The sequence below is a fragment of the Coregonus lavaretus genome (assembly GCF_964263955.1).
Source record: "Coregonus lavaretus genome assembly, chromosome: 29".
In the NCBI taxonomy this organism is placed as follows: Eukaryota; Metazoa; Chordata; class Actinopteri; order Salmoniformes; family Salmonidae; genus Coregonus; species Coregonus lavaretus.
Genome location: NC_140016.1, coordinates 22,419,936 through 22,439,357, shown reverse-complemented (window position 1 = coordinate 22,439,357; position 19,422 = coordinate 22,419,936). Strand labels below are relative to the sequence as shown.

At 42.7% G+C, this 19,422-nt stretch overlaps 1 protein-coding gene across 1 annotated transcript in view; it reads right to left on the bottom strand.

Moving 5' to 3' along the window:
* Positions 1–10,722: 10,722 nt before the first annotated feature.
* Positions 10,723–19,422, bottom strand: part of LOC311105218 (vascular endothelial growth factor receptor kdr-like) — an 83,642-nt gene continuing 74,942 nt past the window's right edge. Inside the window, exons 29-30 of the mRNA XM_084147287.1 lie at positions 15,849–15,949; positions 10,723–13,063 (exon numbers count right to left, since the gene is read on the bottom strand). Of these exons, the coding sequence (XP_084003413.1) occupies positions 12,895–13,063; positions 15,849–15,949 (270 nt within the window). The 3' untranslated portion in view covers positions 10,723–12,894. The remainder of the gene's footprint in view (positions 13,064–15,848; positions 15,950–19,422) is intronic.

Genomic DNA, 19,422 nt, shown 5'->3' with positions numbered 1-19,422 from the left:
AACAAACTAACATTGTCCAAGCACACCAAGACAGTTGTGAAGAGGGCACGACAAAACCTAATCCCCCTAAGGAGACTGAAAAGATTTGGCATGGTCCTCAGATCCTCAAAAGGTTCTACAGCTGCACCATCGAGAGCATCCTGACTGGTTGCATCACTGCCTGGTATGGCAACTGCTTGGCCTCCGACCGCAAGGCACTACAAAGGGTAGTGCGTACGGCCCAGTACATCACTGGGGCCAAGCTTCCTGCCATCCAGGACCTCTATTCCAGGCCCAGAGTAAGGCCCTAAAAATTGTCAAAGACTCCAGCCACCCTAGTCTGTTCTCTCTGCTACTGCACGGCAAGCAGTACCGGAGCGCCAAGTCTAGGTCCAAGAGGCTTCTAAACAGCTTCTAGCCCAAGCCATAAGACTCCTGAACATCTAATCAAATGGCTACCCAGACTATTTGCATTGCCACCCCACCCCTCTTTTACGCTGCTGCTACTCTCTGTTTATTATCTATGCATAGTCACTTTAATAACTCTACCTACAGTTGAAGTTGTAAGTCAAATCAAATCAAATCAAATCAAATGTTATTGGCCACATGCGCCGAATACAACAGGTGCAGACATTACAGTGAAATGCTTACTTACAGCCCTTAACCAACAGTGCATTTATTTTTAATAAAAAAGTAAAATAAAACAACAACAAAAAAGTGTTGAGAAAAAAAGAGCAGAAGTAAAATAAAATAACAGTAGGGAGGCTATATATACAGGGGGGTACCGCTGCAGAGGCAATGTGCGGGGGCACCGGCTAGTTGAGGTAGTTGAAGTAATATGTACATGTGGGTAGAGTTAAAGTGACTATGCATAAATAATTAACAGAGTAGCAGCAGCGTAAAAAGATGGGGTGGGGGGGGGCAGTGCAAATAGTCCAGGTAGCCATGATTAGCTGTTCAGGAGTCTTATGGCTTGGGGGTAGAAGCTGTTGAGAAGTCTTTTGGACCTAGACTTTACATACACTTAGGTTGGAGTCATTAAAACTCGTTTTTCAACTTTGTGCATGACACAATACATTTTTCCAACAAACGTTTACAGACAGATTATTTCACTTATAATTCACTGTATCACAATTCCAGTGGGTCAGAAGTTTACATACACTAAGTTGACAGTGCCTTTAAACAGCTTGGAAAATTCCAGAAAATGATGTCATGGCTTTAGAAGGTTCTGATAGGCTGATCATTTGAGTCAATTGGAGGTGTACCTGTGGATGTACAGTGGTGTGAAAAAGTGTTTACCCCTTCCTGATTTGTTATTTGTTTGCATGTTTGTCACCCTTAAATGTTTCAGATCATCAAACAAATTTAAATATTAGTAAAAGATAACACAAGTAAACACAAAATGCAGTTTTGAAATGAAGGTTGTTATTATTAAGGGAAAACAAAATCCAAACCTACATGGCCCTGTGTGAAAAAGTGTTTGCCCCCCCCCGTTATAACACAACTCAACTGTGGTTTATCACACCTGAGTTCAATTCCTCTAGCCACACCCAGGCCTGATTACTGCCACACCTGTTCTCAATCAAGGAATCACTTAAATAGGACCTGCCTGACAAAGTGAAGTAGACCAAAAGATCCTCAAAAGCTAGACATCATGCCGAGATCCAAAGAAATTCAGAAACAAATGAGAAAGAAAGTAATTGAGATCTATCAGTCTGGAAAAGGTTATAAAGCCATTTCTAAAGCTTTGGGACTCCAGCGAACCACAGTGAGAGCCATTATCCACAAATGGCGAAAACATGGAACAGTGGTGAACCTTCCCAAGAGCGCAGCGACGACTCATCCAAGAGGTCACAAAAGACCCCACAACAACATTCAAAGACCTGCAGGCCTCACTTGCCTCAGTTAAGGTCAGTGTTCATGACTCCACCATAAGAAATAGACTGGGCAAAAATGGCCTGCATATCAGAGTTCCAAGACGAAAACCATTGCTGAGCAAAAAGAACATTAGTCTCATTTTTGCCAGAAAACATCTTGATGATCCCCAAGACCTTTGGGAAAATACTCTGTGGACTGACGAGACAAAAGTTGAACTTTTTGGAAGGTGTGTGTCCCTTTACATCTGGCGTAAAAGTAACACCGCATTTCAGAAAAAGAACATCATACCAACAGTAAAATATGGTGGTGGTAGTGTGATGGTCTGGGCCTGTTTTGCTGCTTCAGGACCTGGAAGACTTGCTGTGATAAATGGAACCATGAATTCTGCTGTCTACCAAAAAATCCTGAAGGAGAATGTCTGGCCATCTGTTCGTGACCTCAAGCTGAAGCGAACTTGGGTTCTGCAGCAGGACAATGATCCAAAACACACCAGCAAGTCCACCTCTGAATGGCTGAAGAAAAAAAAATAGACTTGGAGTGGCCTAGTCAAAGTCCTGACCTGAATCCTATTGAGATGCTGTGGCATGACCTTGAAAAGGCAGTTCATGCTCGAAAAACCTCCAATGTGGCTGAATTACAACAATTCTGCAAAGATGAGTGGGCCAAAATTCCTCCACAGCTCTGTAAAAGACTCATTACAAATTATCGCAAACACTTGATTGCAGTTGTTGCTGCTAAGGGTGGCCCAACCAGTTATTAGGTTGTAGGGGGCAATCACTTTTTCACACAGGGCCATGTGGGTTTGGATTTTGTTTTCCCTTAATATTAACAACCTTCATTTCAAAACTGCATTTTGTGTTTATTTGTGTTATCTTTAACTAATATTTAAATTTGTTTGATGCAAACAAATAAGAAATCAGGAAGGGGGCAAACACTTTTTCACACCACTGTATTTCAAGGCCTACCTTCAAACTCAGTCCCTCTTTGCTTGACATCATGGGAAAATCAAAAGAAATCAGCCAAGACCTCAGAAAAAAATGTGTAGACCTCCACAAGGCTGGTTCATCCTTGGGAGCAATTTCCAAATGCCTGAAGGTACCACGTTCATCTGTACAAACAATAGTATGCAAGTATAAACACCATGGGAACACGCAGCCATCATACCGCTCAGGAAGGAGACGCGTTCTGTCTCCCAGAGATGAATGTACTTTGGTGCAAAAAGTGCAAATCAATCCCAGAACAACAGCAAAGGACCTTGTGAAGATGCTGGAGGAAACAGGTACAAAAGTATCTATATCCACAGTAAAACGAGTCCTATATCGACATAACCTGAAAGGCCGCTCAGCAAGGAAGAAACCACTGCTCCAAAACCGCCATAAAAAAAGCCAGACTACGGTTTGCAACTGCACATGGGGACAAAGATCGTACTTTTTGGAGAAATGTCCTCTGGTCTGATGAAACAAAAATAGAACTGTTTTGCCATAATGACCATTGTTATGTTTGGAGGAAAAAGGGGGTAGCTTGCAAGCCGAAGAACACCATCCCAACCGTGAAGCACGGGGGTGGCAGCATCATGCTGTGGGGGTGCTTTGCTGCAGGAGGGACTGGTGCACTTCACAAAATAGATGGCATCATGAGGAAGGAAAATTATGTGGAAGTCAAGGGGTCTGAACTTTCCGAAGGCACTGTAGTTCATTTATTGGAGCAATGGTGTCACATTGAATTCTGCCTGTATTATAGTGCCATCCAAGATTTATGTACAGTTGAAGTCTGAAATTTACATACACCTTAGCCAAATACATTTAAACTCAGTTTTTCACAATTCCTGACATTTAATCCTAGAAAAAATTCCCTGTTTTAGGTCAGTTAGGATCACCACTTTATTTTAAGAATGTGAAATGTCAGAATAATAGTAGAGAGAATGATTTATTTCAGCTTTTATTTCTTTCATCACATTCCCAGTGGGTCAGAAGTTTACATACACTCAAGTAGTATTTGGTAGCATTGCTTTTAAATTGTTTAACTTGGGTCAAACGTTTCGGGTAGCCTTCCACAAGCTTCCCACAATAAGTTGGGTGAATTTTGGCCCATTCCTCCTGACAGAGCTGGTGTAACTGAGTCAGGTTTGTAGGCCTCCTTGCTCGCACACGCTTTTTCAGTTCTGCCCACAAACTTTCTATAGGATTGAGGTCAGGTATTTGTGATGGCCACTCCAATACCTTGACTTTGTTGTCCTTAAGCCATTTTGCCACAACTTTGGAATTATGCTTGGGGTCATTGTCCATTTGGAAGACCCATTTGCGACCAAGCTTTAACTTCCTGACTGATGTCTTGAGATGTTGTTTCAATATATCCACATAATTTTCCTTCCTCAGACCAAAAGATCCTCAAAAGCTAGACATCATGCCGAGATCCAAAGAAATTCAGGAACAAATGAGAAAGAAAGTAATTGAGATCCATCAGTCTGGAAAAGGTTATAAAGCCATTTCTAAAGCTTTGGGACTCCAGCGAACCACAGTGAGAGCCATTATCCACAAATGGCGAAAACATGGAACAGTGGTGAACCTTCCCAAGAGCGCAGCGATGACTCATCCAAGAGGTCACAAAAGACCCCACAACAACATCCAAAGACCTGCAGGCCTCACTTGCCTCAGTTAAGGTCAGTGTTCATGACTCCACCATAAGAAATAGACTGGGCAAAAATGGCCTGCATGGCAGAGTTCCAAGACGAAAACCATTGCTGAGCAAAAAGAACATTAGTCTCATTTTTGCCAGAAAACATCTTGATGATCCCCAAGACCTTTGGGAAAATACTCTGTGGACTGACGAGACAAAAGTTGAACTTTTTGGAAGGTGTGTGTCCCTTTACATCTGGCGTAAAAGTAACACCGCATTTCAGAAAAAGAACATCATACCAACAGTAAAATATGGTGGTGGTAGTGTGATGGTCTGGGCCTGTTTTGCTGCTTCAGGACCTGGAAGACTTGCTGTGATAAATGGAACCATGAATTCTGCTGTCTACCAAAAAATCCTGAAGGAGAATGTCTGGCCATCTGTTCGTGACCTCAAGCTGAAGCGAACTTGGGTTCTGCAGCAGGACAATGATCCAAAACACACCAGCAAGTCCACCTCTGAATGGCTGAAGAAAAAAAAAAAGAAGACTTTGGAGTGGCCTAGTCAAAGTCCTGACCTGAATCCTATTGAGATGCTGTGGCATGACCTTAAAAAGGCAGTTCATGCTCGAAAAACCTCCAATGTGGCTGAATTACAACAATTCTGCAAAGATGAGTGGGCCAAAATTCCTCCACAGCTCTGTAAAAGACTCATTACAAGTTATCGCAAACGCTTGATTGCAGTTGTTGCCGCTAAGGGTGGCCCAACCAGTTATTAGGTTGTAGGGGGCAATCACTTTTTCACACAGGGCCATGTGGGTTTGGATTTTGTTTTCCCTTAATATTAACAACCTTCATTTCAAAACTGCATTTTGTGTTTACTTGTGTTATCTTTGACTAATATTTAAATTTGTTTGATGCAAACAAATAAGAAATCAGGAAGGGGGCAAACACTTTTTCACACCACTGTATTTCAAGGCCTACCTTCAAACTCAGTCCCTCTTTGCTTGACATCATGGGAAAATCAAAAGAAATCAGCCAAGACCTCAGAAAAAAATGTGTAGACCTCCACAAGGCTGGTTCATCCTTGGGAGCAATTTCCAAATGCCTGAAGGTACCACGTTCATCTGTACAAACAATAGTATGCAAGTATAAACACCATAGGAACACGCAGCCATCATACCGCTCAGGAAGGAGACACGTTCTGTCTCCTAGAGATGAATGTACTTTGGTGCAAAAAGTGCAAATCAATCCCAGAACAACAGCAAAGGACCTTGTGAAGATGCTGGAGGAAACAGGTACAAAAGTATCTATATCCACAGTAAAACGAGTCCTATATCGACATAACCTGAAAGGCCGCTCAGCAAGGAAGAAACCACTGCTCCAAAACCGCCATAAAAAAGCCAGACTACGGTTTGCAACTGCACATGGGGACAAAGATCGTACTTTTTGGAGAAATGTCCTCTGGTCTGATGAAACAAAAATAGAACTGTTTGGCCATAATGACCATTGTTATGTTTGGAGGAAAAATGGGGTAGCTTGCAAGCCGAAGAACACCATCCCAACCGTAAAGCACGAGGGTGGCAGCATCATGCTGTGGGGGTGCTTTGCTGCAGGAGGGACTGGTGCACTTCACAAAATAGATGGCATCATGAGGAAGGAAAATTATGTGGAAGTCAAGGGGTCTGAACTTTCCGAAGGCACTGTAGTTCATTTATTGGAGCAATGGTGTCACATTGAATTCTGCCTGTATTATAGTGTCATCCAAGATTTATGTACAGTTGAAGTCTGAAGTTTACATACACCTTAGCCAAATACATTTAAACTCAGTTTTTTACAATTCCTGACATTTAATCCTAGAAAAGATTCCCTGTTTTAGGTCAGTTAGGATCACCACTTTATTTAAAGAATGTGAAATGTCAGAATAATAGTAGGGAGAATGATTTATTTCAGCTTTTATTTCTTTCATCACATTCCCAGTGGGTCAGAAGTTTACATACACTCAAGTAGTATTTGGTAGCATTGCTTTTAAATTGTTTAACTTGGGTCAAACGTTTCGGGTAGCCTTCCACAAGCTTCCCACAATAAGTTGGGTGAATTTTGGCCCATTCCTCCTGACAGAGCTGGTGCAACTGAATCAGGTTTGTAGGCCTCCTTGCTCGCACACGCTTTTTCAGTTCTGCCCACAAACTTTCTATAGGATTGAGGTCAGGTATTTGTGATGGCCACTCCAATACCTTGACTTTGTTGTCCTTAAGCCATTTTGCCACAACTTTGGAAGTATGCTTGGGGTCATTGTCCATTTGGAAGACCCATTTGCGACCAAGCTTTAACTTCCTGACTGATGTCTTAAGATGTTGTTTCAATATATCCACATAATTTTCCTTCCTCATGATGCCATCTGTTTTGTGAAGTGCACCAGTCCCTCCCGCAGCAAAGCACCCCCACAGTATGATGCTGCCACCCCCGTGCTTCACGGTTGGGATGGTGTTCTTCGGCTTGCAAGCCACCCCTTTTTTCCTCCAAACATAACAATGGTCATTATGGCCAAACAGTTCTATTTTTGTTTCATCAGACCAGAGGACATTTCTCCAAAAAGTACGATCTTTGTCCCCATGTGCAGTTGCAAACCGTAGTCTGGCTTTTTTATGGCGGTTTTGAAGCAGTGGCTTCTTCCTTGCTGAGCGACCTTTCAGGTTATGTCGATATACAGTGGGGGAAAAAAGTATTTAGTCAGCCACCAATTGTGCAAGTTGTCCCACTTAAAAAGATGAGAGAGGCCTGTAATTTTCATCATAGGTACACGTCAACTATGACAGACAAAATGAGAAAAAAAAATCCAGAAAATCACGTAGGATTTTTAATGAATTTATTTGCAAATTATGGTGGAAAATAAGTATTTGGTCAATAACAAAAGTTTCTCAATACTTTGTTATATACCCTTTGTTGGCAATGACACAGGTCAAACGTTTTCTGTAAGTCTTCACAAGGTTTTCACACACTGTTGCTGGTATTTTGGCCCATTCCTCCATGCAGATCTCCTCTAGAGCAGTGATGTTTTGGGGCTGTCGCTGGGCAACACGGACTTTCAACTCCCTCCAAAGATTTTCTATGGGGTTGAGATCTGGAGACTGGCTAGGCCATTACAGGACCTTGAAATGCTTCTTACGAAGCCACTCCTTCGTTGCCCGGGCGGTGTGTTTGGGATCATTGTCATGCTGAAAGACCCAGCCACGTTTCATCTTCAATGCCCTTGCTGATGGAAGGAGGTTTTCACTCAAAATCTCACGATACATGGCCCCATTCATTCTTTCCTTTACACGGATCAGTTGTCCTGGTCCCATTGCAGAAAAACAGCCCCAAAGCATGATGTTTCCACCCCCATGCTTCACAGTAGGTATGGTGTTCTTTGGATGCAACTCAGCATTCTTTGTCCTCCAAACACGACGAGTTGAGTTTTTACCAAAAAGTTCTATTTTGGTTTCATCTGACCATATGACATTCTCCCAATCCTCTTCTGGATCATCCAAATGCACTCTAGCAAACTTCAGATGGGCCTGGACATGTACTGGCTTAAGCAGGGGGACACGTCTGGCACTGCAGGATTTGAGTCCCTGGCGGCGTAGTGTGTTACTGATGGTAGGCTTTGTTACTTTGGTCCCAGCTCTCTGCAGGTCATTCACTAGGTCCCCCCGTGTGGTTCTGGGATTTTTGCTCACCGTTCTTGTGATCATTTTGACCCCACGGGGTGAGATCTTGCGTGGAGCCCCAGATCGAGGGAGATTATCAGTGGTCTTGTATGTCTTCCATTTCCTAATAATTGCTCCCACAGTTGATTTCTTCAAACCAAGCTGCTTACCTATTGCAGATTCAGTCTTCCCAGCCTGGTGCAGGTCTACAATTTTGTTTCTGGTGTCCTTTGACAGCTCTTTGGTCTTGGCCATAGTGGAGTTTGGAGTGTGACTGTTTGAGGTTGTGGACAGGTGTCTTTTATACTGATAACAAGTTCAAACAGGTGCCATTAATACAGGTAACGAGTGGAGGACAGAGGAGCCTCCTAAAGAAGAAGTTACAGGTCTGTGAGAGCCAGAAATCTTGCTTGTTTGTAGGTGACCAAATACTTATTTTCCACCATAATTTGCAAATAAATTCATAAAAAATCCTACAAGGTGATTTTCTGGATTTTTTTCTTCTCAATTTGTCTGTCATAGTTGACGTGTACCTATGATGAAAATTACAGGCCTCTCTCATCTTTTTAAGTGGGAGAACTTGCACAATTGGTGGCTGACTAAATACTTTTTTTCCCCACTGTAGGACTCGTTTTACTGTGGATATAGATACTTTTGTACCCGTTTCCTCCAGCATCTTCACAAGGTCCTTTGCTGTTGTTCTGGGATTGATTTGCACTTTTCGCACCAAAGTATGTTCATCTCTAGGAGACAGAACGCGTCTCCTTCCTGAGCAGTATGACGGCTGCGTGGTCCCATGGTGTTTATACTTGCGTACTATTGTTTGTACAGATGAACGTGGTACCTTCAGGCATTTGGAAATTGCTCCCAAGGATGAACCAGCCTTGTGGAGGTCTACAATTCTTTTTCTGAGGTCTTGGCTGATTTCTTTTGATTTTCCCATGATGTCAAGCACAGAGGCACTGAGTTTGAAGGTAGGCCTTGAAATACATCCACAGGTACACCTCCAATTGACTCAAATTATGTCAATTAGCCTATCAGAAGCTTTTAAAGCCATGACATCATTTTCTGGAATTTTCCAAGATGTTTAAAGGCACAGTAAACTTCTGACCCACTGGAATTGTGATACAGTGAATTATACGTGAAATAATCTGTCTGTAAACAATTGTTGGAAAAATTACTTGTGTCATGCACAAAGTAGATGTCCTAACCGACTTGCCAAAACTATAGTTTGTTAACAAGAAATTTGTGGAGTGGTTGAAAAACTAGTTTTAATGACTCCAACCTAAGTGTATGTAAACTTCCGACTTCAACTGTATATACGTTAAGGGAATTGGATTGTCGTATATTTTGAATTAACGCAATACAGCTTCTATATCCATACTGTACAGTACACATTATGATAATATTTGATCAATATTCTGCACATTATTAGCTTCCAATGCAGTTTTTGTACTGTCATTTGTCTTAGAAGATTCCTACTTGACCTTATTCAGAAGTTATGACTGCTTAGTACTCACAAAAGAGGCATTGTCTGTCCGGTGACCAGCCCTGAAGAAAGGGCCAGGGAGGTTTTCCTGCTTGTGTCTGACCGTGGAAAACTACAGATGTAGGATCTTAATTTGAGCCAGTTTGCTACAGCAGAAAATAATCACGCAGTAACAGGACATTTGAACTATTATGTAAATTATAATTAATGGACATTTTTGTTGGGGTTGATACAGTCTCAAAATTCAAAGTGGAAATTACTAACTTTAGAAACCTTTTTAACACTCAAATACACTACAAGTTTGCATTTCCAACTGTGCAGGAAAATCATCAGCAACAAAAGAGTGATCAAATTAAGATCCTACATCTCTACTAGAAGTGTGCGTAAATACGCAAGCCCTGTTGTGCTATGGTCCCTAACCCCTGACATGCTTCTCATGTTTGTTTACACTCCATATTCCGGAATCAGTTTACATCGGAGCTGACCTGCCTGGCTTGAGATTTCAATAATTCACTGCGTTGCTTTTGTATATCAGGAGTGTTTTTGTTAAGCATTCTCGTTCACCTATCTGTAAACACAGTGAATGAGCGGAGACAGTGGAGAGCCCAACCTGTTCTGTGTGGCGTTCCCAGTGGGCACACCCTGTGCCAGTAACAGGTGTCGGGGGGGAGCCCTCTGCGTGATGATGTCCCATGGTCATAACCAGAATGATTAAGGGCCCCTTCCTTTCCCGCTCGGAGGAGCATTGTCCCGGTGACAGGCAGATTTTGCCCTGCTCAGGAAGTGTGTCTCGCTGGCCAAGGAGCAGGACGAGGGGAGAGTAGCCTAGTGACGACACACACCAACGGTGGACACACGCCTCACCCATCCCCACATTCCCAGCCAGAGACAAGTTGTGCTACACACATTTTTTGAGTCTAACTTTATGATAGGTGCTCAAATGGTATTGATGACCTGGTGCCAGGACTTCAAATGATAAACAAGAGTAGAATGTCCTAAAGAAAGCTGAGGGTTGATATATTAAAACAATGTAAGCAACTTCAGCAACTAGCAAAACAGATCTCTGGACTGGAAGTAATGCAGAAATATATCGATCTTTATTCACTTCTTATGCTTGGTTAATAATAAAAATACATTTAGAGTACAAAAACTATATTTGATAGAAAACAAAATCAGTGCATACACTTTTTTCCTCCACAATGGACACAAGACCCAATCAGTCCACATTAACAATACAAACATCATTTGGCAGTATTTAAGGGTTTAGAGACAGCATTCCTAATAAACCTTAATGAATAACCTATTGTATGGGCACATATTATCTAGTGGTTTACACACTCAAGCTATTCACTCTCTCCTATGTGTAAGGAAACACTAGCTGGTGTGACTGGAATTTTAATTTAACCAAACATTTGGAATTAACTAAACATTTAGACTATTCATCCTGATAATTTTTCAGCCTTGTTTTTAAAGGTAATTATCTAGGCTAAACGTGCTAAAGTAGTCACCAGTGTAGTGACCAGCCTGGTGATAACATGTAGGATTCCTGTAGCCTGCCCTGCAAGCTTTAGTAACACTTTTAGCACAACATAATGGATCAGTAACAGAAGATTTCCATTACAAACATTCCTGCTTACAAACAGTAAATTCCTTCATCTTTGCTAATGTAATGATAGTGTATTCAGCAGTGCAAATGGAATATAAATCTAGAATTAAATACCGGAATGTTACATATCTTGTCAAGGTGGCAGCGGGTACTATTCCTTTGGTTAAATCTTCAGTGTGAAATTAATAAGTGACATTGTAGAATATAAACCTAAATAAATATGCATTGTTTATTTCACTAGAGCTTTCCTAGACACTCTTCAGATGAAATTGTAATCCAAGCTCATGTTTTTAACTAACTTTGTACACATACAAATAAACCAGTCTCTCTCATATCATCCAATTTCCCTTTTTCCACTCGGCCATAACAATAATACACAGAGTTAGTCCCATATCGGGATAGGGGAAGGAATCCAAACATAACTTTTCATTTAAAATGGCTTCACGGTAGAGATGTCGTGTTACATCCAAAGCAGTGTGGTCTTACGCTGTGTTCTGCCCTGCCCTGTACCCTCCATGCCTTAACCCCATTCAGAGACGTTGGGAGCTGGGATTCTATGGGCTGTTTAAACTAGTACTACTCAGACTGACCCGAAGGGACAATGACCCATATCCATCTACTGTAGACAACAGTCTCAACCCATTTGTCTCTCCATCTGAGTTGAAGGGAAAAAATATTCCAAATACAAAAACATGTTCACTGGGAATACTGGGGATTGGAGTCCTCAAGTGAGAAATCTTTTCAGACGGGCACATTCAATTATTCACGAACCGTTCCTATAATCTGTCTGACACGCGCAAAAAAAAAAAGGGTGCTTTAGCTAAAGTCAAGCTGAGGAATATGCTTGAAAATATCAACTTTGTGACACAAATATTTCGTCAACCTTATATCAATAATCATTACATAATAAAATAAAATAGCACATTACTTTCCAGTTTTCAATTCTATAAAATATTTGTACAGAAATAAAATACTATCAATAAAAACACCCCAATTCTCTCATCTGCTTTCTCCTCTACATTTTGTATCCCCATGGTAACACATTCTTCATTTATCCTACAGTATAAACTGCCAATAATACATTTCATAGTACTGTCATTCGTTACAAGTCTGGAATCGGTTGTGCTTCTTGGTGTTGTTCACAGTAGATTATAGGAATACCTGAGGCTGTATATAAGTCTACATAAGTCTATAGGTATCTATCTATAGCTAGCTGTATGTGTGGATATCTGAGTGGGCTATGGAGAAGACCAGCAGTACATAGGCTGACCTCTGGGTCAAGCTGAGACCATTACAGAAGAGGGCAGCCTCTTCTTCCTCCTTCCTGCAGAGTGGGCTGATGGGAAGCAGGCAGGCTAAGTGCAGACGTTCAGTAAGGTGTCTCACAATCTCCCACGTTGTAACAAAGCGTCTCAAACTTGTCTCTCTCTTAAGCCTCGGGGAGGAGGAGAAATGGAAGAAGGTAAAAGGAGGGAGGCAGCAGGCGTTTTACGGTGCGCTGTGAAGTCCAGAGACAGAGTCAGAACAGAGGTGAACAAAGGAGAGGCCTCGAGGCATTCAGTCAGATAGATTCTCCCTGGGGCGGAGGGTAGGAGATTGGGTAGCAGGCTTTGGCGCGTCTCCCACGGCGATGGGGTGGGGCTACACAGGTGGGGTGGAGTAGCGCACCACATAGTTGTAGTCAGGGGGCGGGCTGTGGCACTCCAGACCGGGCTCCAGGGAGAAGTCCAGAGAGGGGACAGGCTGAGGGTACTTGTCCTTCTCTCCTTCAGTCAGCACCGACTCCTTACTCCTACTCACCGCCTTCATCCTAGAGAGAGAGAGAGAGAGAGAGAGAGAGAGAGAGAGAGAGAGAGAGAGAGAGAGAGAGAGAGAGAGAGAGAGAGAGAGAGAGAGAGAGAGAGAGAGAGAGAGAGAGAGAGAGAGAGAGAGAGAGAGAGAGAGAGAGAGAGAGAGAGAGAGAGAGAGAGAGAGAGAGAGAGAATACATGTTAATAACAGACTAAGTAAAATATAATTGCCTTAGCTGCTGCCTTGGCAGGAACTAATGGGGATCCGTAATAAAATACAAAAACATAACAACAATAAATGTCCATGATAATTGTTCATAAAGGATATCATCAATCATGTTCTCTGGCCTCTCTCACAGATGTTGACTTCTTCTTCTCCCGCTCCAAATATGAGTAATTGACTACTATTGTCTTCTGGTTGCTAGGAGTTTCCAGAACTTCTCTCACAGGGGCCAAAGTCGGCTCTCAGTGGGGTAAATCGCATGACTGACTGGCTGCATTGACTATGAGACTGGGGAAATGACAGGGTGGTGTATTACAATGATTATATTCTATAATGGATCAGTACATTTTAGATTGGTGAGTCGAGTACTGACAACAATAATATCCCAAGCATTTCCACACATCTACAAAGAGAGAGAGAGCTAGAGAGAGAGATAGAGCTATAGCGAGAGAGAGAGCTATAGAGAGAGAGAGAGAGATAGAGAGAGAGAGAGCTATAGTGAGAGCTATAGAGAGAGAGAGCTATAGAGAGAGAGAGCTATAGAGAGAGAGCGAGAGAGCTTCAGAGAGAGCGAGAGAGAAAGCTATAGAGAGCTATAGAGAGAGAGCCAGAGAGAGATAGAAAGAGCGAGAGAGAGAGCTATAGTGAGAGCTATAGAGAGAACGAGAGAGAGAGCTAGAGGACTACTACAGCCCTCCCTTGTAAACCTCCAGAAGGTCAAAGGTGAGAGTGATCGAGCGGCGACCCAGTGAGGGTTCTCTCCCCTCAATAAATAGATCATTCTCTGCATACCTCTGGTGACTGATTCTCCCATGGTAGAACAAAAATAAATAAAAATAATGTATGCACTCACTAACTGTAAGTCGCTCTGGATAAGAGCGTCTGCTAAATGACTAAAATGTAAAAATGTAAATGTAGTGGTCTAGTCTCTCTCTGCCTAGCGTTGTACCTCACATAGGGGCACAGAGATGAGGGAAGCACTGTACATGGGTTGATGGGGGTGTGGGGGTGGATTGGGGCAGGGAGGGTACAATGGTTGCTGAGGGAGAGGATCCAGAATGTTTTTAATCAAACCAACACCTTGCGGTCTGTTCATTGGGGGTTTGGAAGAGTGTCATTAATCATGGTGAGAGACACTGGCCGGCCCCATAAAAATGATATCAAACTCCCCTCGCCTTTTTTATTTCATGTTCCCTTTCTGTCAGTTTATGATTTTTGCATTTTTAAAAACATTCCTTTGTTAGCTGTTCTTGCTTATTTGAATATGTATTAGTCCTAATCTTTTTTGTCCAGTGAAGAGTTGTTTGTGAGCTGGGCATTTAAAAGACAGAATCCATCTATATATCTATTTTTCATCCAATTCTGCTCTTTGAAGTACACAATGGATAATGTGTCATTTATAGCTGGGAGAGGTTTTGAAGCCTAACCTTCTAAACCCTGTCCTCAGCCCTGGTTTCTATCTATTCTACAGGTACGACAGGTTATGACAAGGAGTGGTAGTAACTCTAAAAGTAGGTGGTTGCTAGCTGTATCATGAGAGTAAACTCTCTATAACCCGAATGCATCCCCTTGTTTACTCAGCTTGAACGTTGCTAGTTTTCTGAGCATGTTGAGGTCCAGAGTGTAAGGAGAGAGCCCAGGGGTGTGACCTGCTAGATTAACCCTGCTATTGGCCGACGTTCAAAATCATAAACAATCTCTCAGACCTAAATCATCCACACAATGTACAGGCTTATCTGGGACAGTGGGTGGACTGTACATATATAATTGAATGTTTTCTCTATCTGAACATCAGCTCTCAGGTCATTGCATATTGGAGCCTTCGTTCTCAAATACGCAGGGCAATGTTAGACATTTCCTCAGACACCACAGTCTGGTTATACTAGACCAGATAACATCCAGGGCGATAAGACATCTGTGTCCACAACTGTTCCTCAGCAATGACAGTGTTGTTCTGATAACATCTGTTAGATTGACTCTGGAGTCTGTATCACAAACCTCTTATGTCATCTCAAACTATGGCAGTTGATTGATGTATGAAACACTGCCTCTACATTGAACCTTGATAAGTAAGCTGTCAGAGGACGTCTCAATCAGGCCAAGCAGCCTTTTGGCGAACGCCAAAGCAAGTTTTAGTGCGTGCTCTTAAACCACCCAGGCCCCGAGTCACACTTCCACTGGGCTTTTGTTCCCTGTCGTTTGGGTTGTCACCTTGGGGCAATATCCCTCCCCCCCCCCCGAGTCCTTTGTCTCACTGGGGCTATAGCATGGTCTCTTTTGACAAAAGGGAAAACCAGTCATTGAGGTTAAGGGGGTGAGAGGGGCCATGTGTGTGTGTGTATGAGTGTGTGTGACAATCCCAACGTCTACATTCCAGGCCAGCAGGTGGGTTTCCAGGGCAGGGCCAGCGGCCTTCCTCTCCTTTTCCCCCTGGCTCTTTCTGCCTCCCCTAACTCTCTATCCTGCCTCTCTACCCCTCCCTGCCTCCAGTGCCTCTGCATGTGGCCCCCCTGCCTCTTCTGCCTCAGCCTGTGTCTCTGGATGCTGTCAGTGACAGGGATTATGTGGATTAGGTGTACTCACGCCAGGGCCATGATGCTGAGAGGTCGGGCCAAGGACTCCAGGCGCTTCAGCGTGTTCATATCATCAGACGACAGGCCCATTCCACTGTCCGACTGGCCCCTCTGCACGTGCAGAGTGAGGGAGGGAAATGGGAAAGAGAGGGATTGAGAGAGAGTGAGAGAGAGATAGAGAGAGAAACAAGGATGAGAGAGAGAAAGAGTAAGTGTCAGCGTCCACCAAAATGGTCTCACATATGTCTATTCTTATAGGCCAGATGTTTTACACCCTATTAACGGGGCAGCTCTGTAGGTGTGGTTTAGAGAAATCATCATGTTAGCCCAGCAAACCAAAATTGGTTCTTTGAAAATTCCCAGAACATTCATTAGGTCGCAGCAAATGTTCTCATAAGGCAAAAACTGTCCAGTCATGCTGATGATTATAGAATGTTTGTATAAAACATCGCCTGATGTTGCAAGAACGTTCGTAGAAAAACATTTGTTCTTTAAAGGTTCCCATAATGTTTCATTAGGTTGTGGGAACAGTCTGGTGGGAACATCACAAAATATACACTACCGGTCAAACGTTTTAGAACACCTACTCATTGAAGGGTTTTTCTTTATTATTTTACTATTTTCTACATTGTAGAATAATAGTGAAGACATCAAAACTATGAAATAACACATATGGAATCATGTAGTAACCAAAAAAGTGTTAAACAAATCAAAATATATTTTATATTTGAGAATCTTCAAATAACCACCCTTTGCCTTGATGACAGCTTTGCACACTCGTGTCATTCTCTCAACCAGGTTCATGAGGTAGTCACCTGGAATGCATTTCAATTAACAGGTGTGCCTTGTTAAAAGTTAATTTGTGGAATTTCTTTCCTTCTTAATGCGTTTGAGCCAATCAGTTGTGTTGTGAAAAGGTAAAAGGTATACAGAAGATAGTCTTATTTGGTAAAATACCAAGTCCATTTTATGGCAAGAACAGCTCAAATAAGCAAAGAGAAACGACAGTCCGTCATTACTTTAAGACATGAAGGTCAGTCAATACGGAAAATGTCAAGAACTTTGAAAGTTTCTTCAAGTGCAGTCGCAAAAACCATCAAGCGCTATGATGAAACTGGCTCTCATGAGGACCGTCACAGGAATGGAAGACCCAGAGTTACCTCTGCTACAGAGGATAAGTTAATTTGAGTTATCAGCCTCAGAAATTGCAGCCCAAATAAATGCTTCACAGAGTTCAAGTAACAGACACATCTCAACATCAACTGTTCAGAGGAGACTGTGTGAATCAGGCCTTCATGTAAAAATTGCTGCAAAGAAACCACTACTAAAGGACACCAATAATAAGAAGAGACTTGCTTTGGCCAAGAAACACGAGCAATGGACATTAGACTGGTGCAAAGTTGTCCTTTGGTCTGGAGTCCAAATTTAACCAGCATGGCTACCACAGCATTCTGCAGCGATACGCCATCCCATCTGGTTTGGGCTTAGTGGGACTATCCTTTGTTTTTCAACAGGACAATGACCCAACACACCTCCAGGCTGTGTAAGGGCTATTTTACCAAGAAGGAGAGTGATGGAGTGCTGCGTCAGATGACCTGGCCTCCCCCGACCTCAACCAAATTGAGATGGTTTGGGATGAGTCAGACCGCAGAGTGAAGGAATAGCAGCCAACAAGTGCTCAGCATATGTGGTAACTCCTTCAAGGCTGTTGGAAAAGCATTCCAGGTGAAGCTGGTTGAGAGAATGCCAAGAGTGTGCAAAGCTGTCTATTTGCAAAGGGTGGCTATTTGAAGAATCTCAAATATAAAATATATTTTGATTTGTTTAACACTTTCTTGGTTACTACATGATTCCATATGTGTTATTTCATAGTTTTGATGTCTTCACTATTATTCTACAATGTAGAAAATAGTAAAAATAAAGAAAAACCCTTGAATGAGTAGGTGTGTCCAAACTTTTAACTGGTACCGTACCTATGAGTTTATTACAAGGCCCAAATCCCCGTCATTCGCATGAGAAAGAGACAGAGATATCGTGGACATAGGTCGGGGTGCCTTGTAAGGATCCGACGGCGAGCAAACTGCCTCTTCCATCAATCATATTAGCCGATGTTCAATCATTTGAAAATAAATTGGACGACCTAAGATTAAGGTTATCCTACCAACGGGACATTAAAAACTGTAATATCTTATGTTTCACCGAGTCGTGGCTGAACGACGACATGGATAACATTCAGCTGGCCGGATATACTCTACATAGGCAGGATAGAAGGGCTGACTCCGGTAAGACAAGGGGTGGCGTTCTGTGTATATTTGTAAACAACAGCTGGTGCATAAAATCTAATACTAAGGAGGTCTTGAGGTTTTGCTCGCCTGAGGTAGAGTATCTCATGATAAGCTGTAGACCACACTATTTACCAAGAGAGTTTTCATCTATATTTTTCGTAGCTGTCTATTTACCACCACAAACCGATGCTGGCAGTAAGATTGCACTCAATGAGCTGTATAAGGCCATAAGTAAACAGGAAAACGCTCATCCAGAGGCAGCGCTCCTAGTGGCCGGGGACTTTACTGCAGGGAAACTTAAATCCGTTCTACCTAATTTCTACCAGCATGTCACATGTGCAACCAGAGGAAAACAAACTCTAGACCACCTTTACTCCACACACAGAAACGCATACAAAGCTCTCCCTCACCCTCCATTTGGCAAATCTGACCACAACTCTATCCTCCTGTTTCCTGCTTATAAGCAAAAACGAAAGCAGGAAGCACCAGTGACTCGGTTAATAAGGAAGTGGTCAGATGACGCAGATGCTAAGCTACAGGACTGTTTTGCTAGCACAGACTGGAATATGTTCCGGGATTCTTCCGATAGCATTGAGGAGTACACCACATCAGTCACTGGCTTCATCAATAAGTGCATCGATGACGTCATCCCCACAGTGACCGTACGTACATACCCCAACCAGAAGCCATGGATTACAGGCAACATCCGCACTGAGCTAAACGGTAGTGCTGCTTTCAAGGAGCGGGACTCTAATCTGGACGCTTATAAGAAATCCCGCTATGCCCTCCGACGAACCATCAAACAGGCAAAGAGTCAAAACAGGACTAAGATTGAATCGTACTACACCGCCTCTGACGCTCGTCGGATGTGGAAGGGCTTGAAAACTATTACAGACTACAAAGGGAAGCACAGCCGCAAGCTGCACAGTGACACAAGCCTACAAGACGAGTTAAATCACTTCTATGCTCGCTTCGAGGCAAGCAACACTGAAGCATGCATGAGAGCATCAGCTGTTCCGGATGACTATGTGATCACGCTCTCCGTAGCCGATGTGAGTAAGACTTTTAAGCAGGTCAACATTCACAAGACCGCAGGGCCAGACGGATTACCAGGACGTGTACTCCAAGCATGCGCTGACCAACTGGCAAGTGTCTTCACTGACATTTTCAACATGTCCCTAATAATACCAACTGTCTGTAATACCAACATGTTTCAAGCAGACCACCATAGTCTCTGGAACATTGTGCAACATTGTGGGAATGTTCTATGCAACCTTCGTGAATATCACAAGTATATTC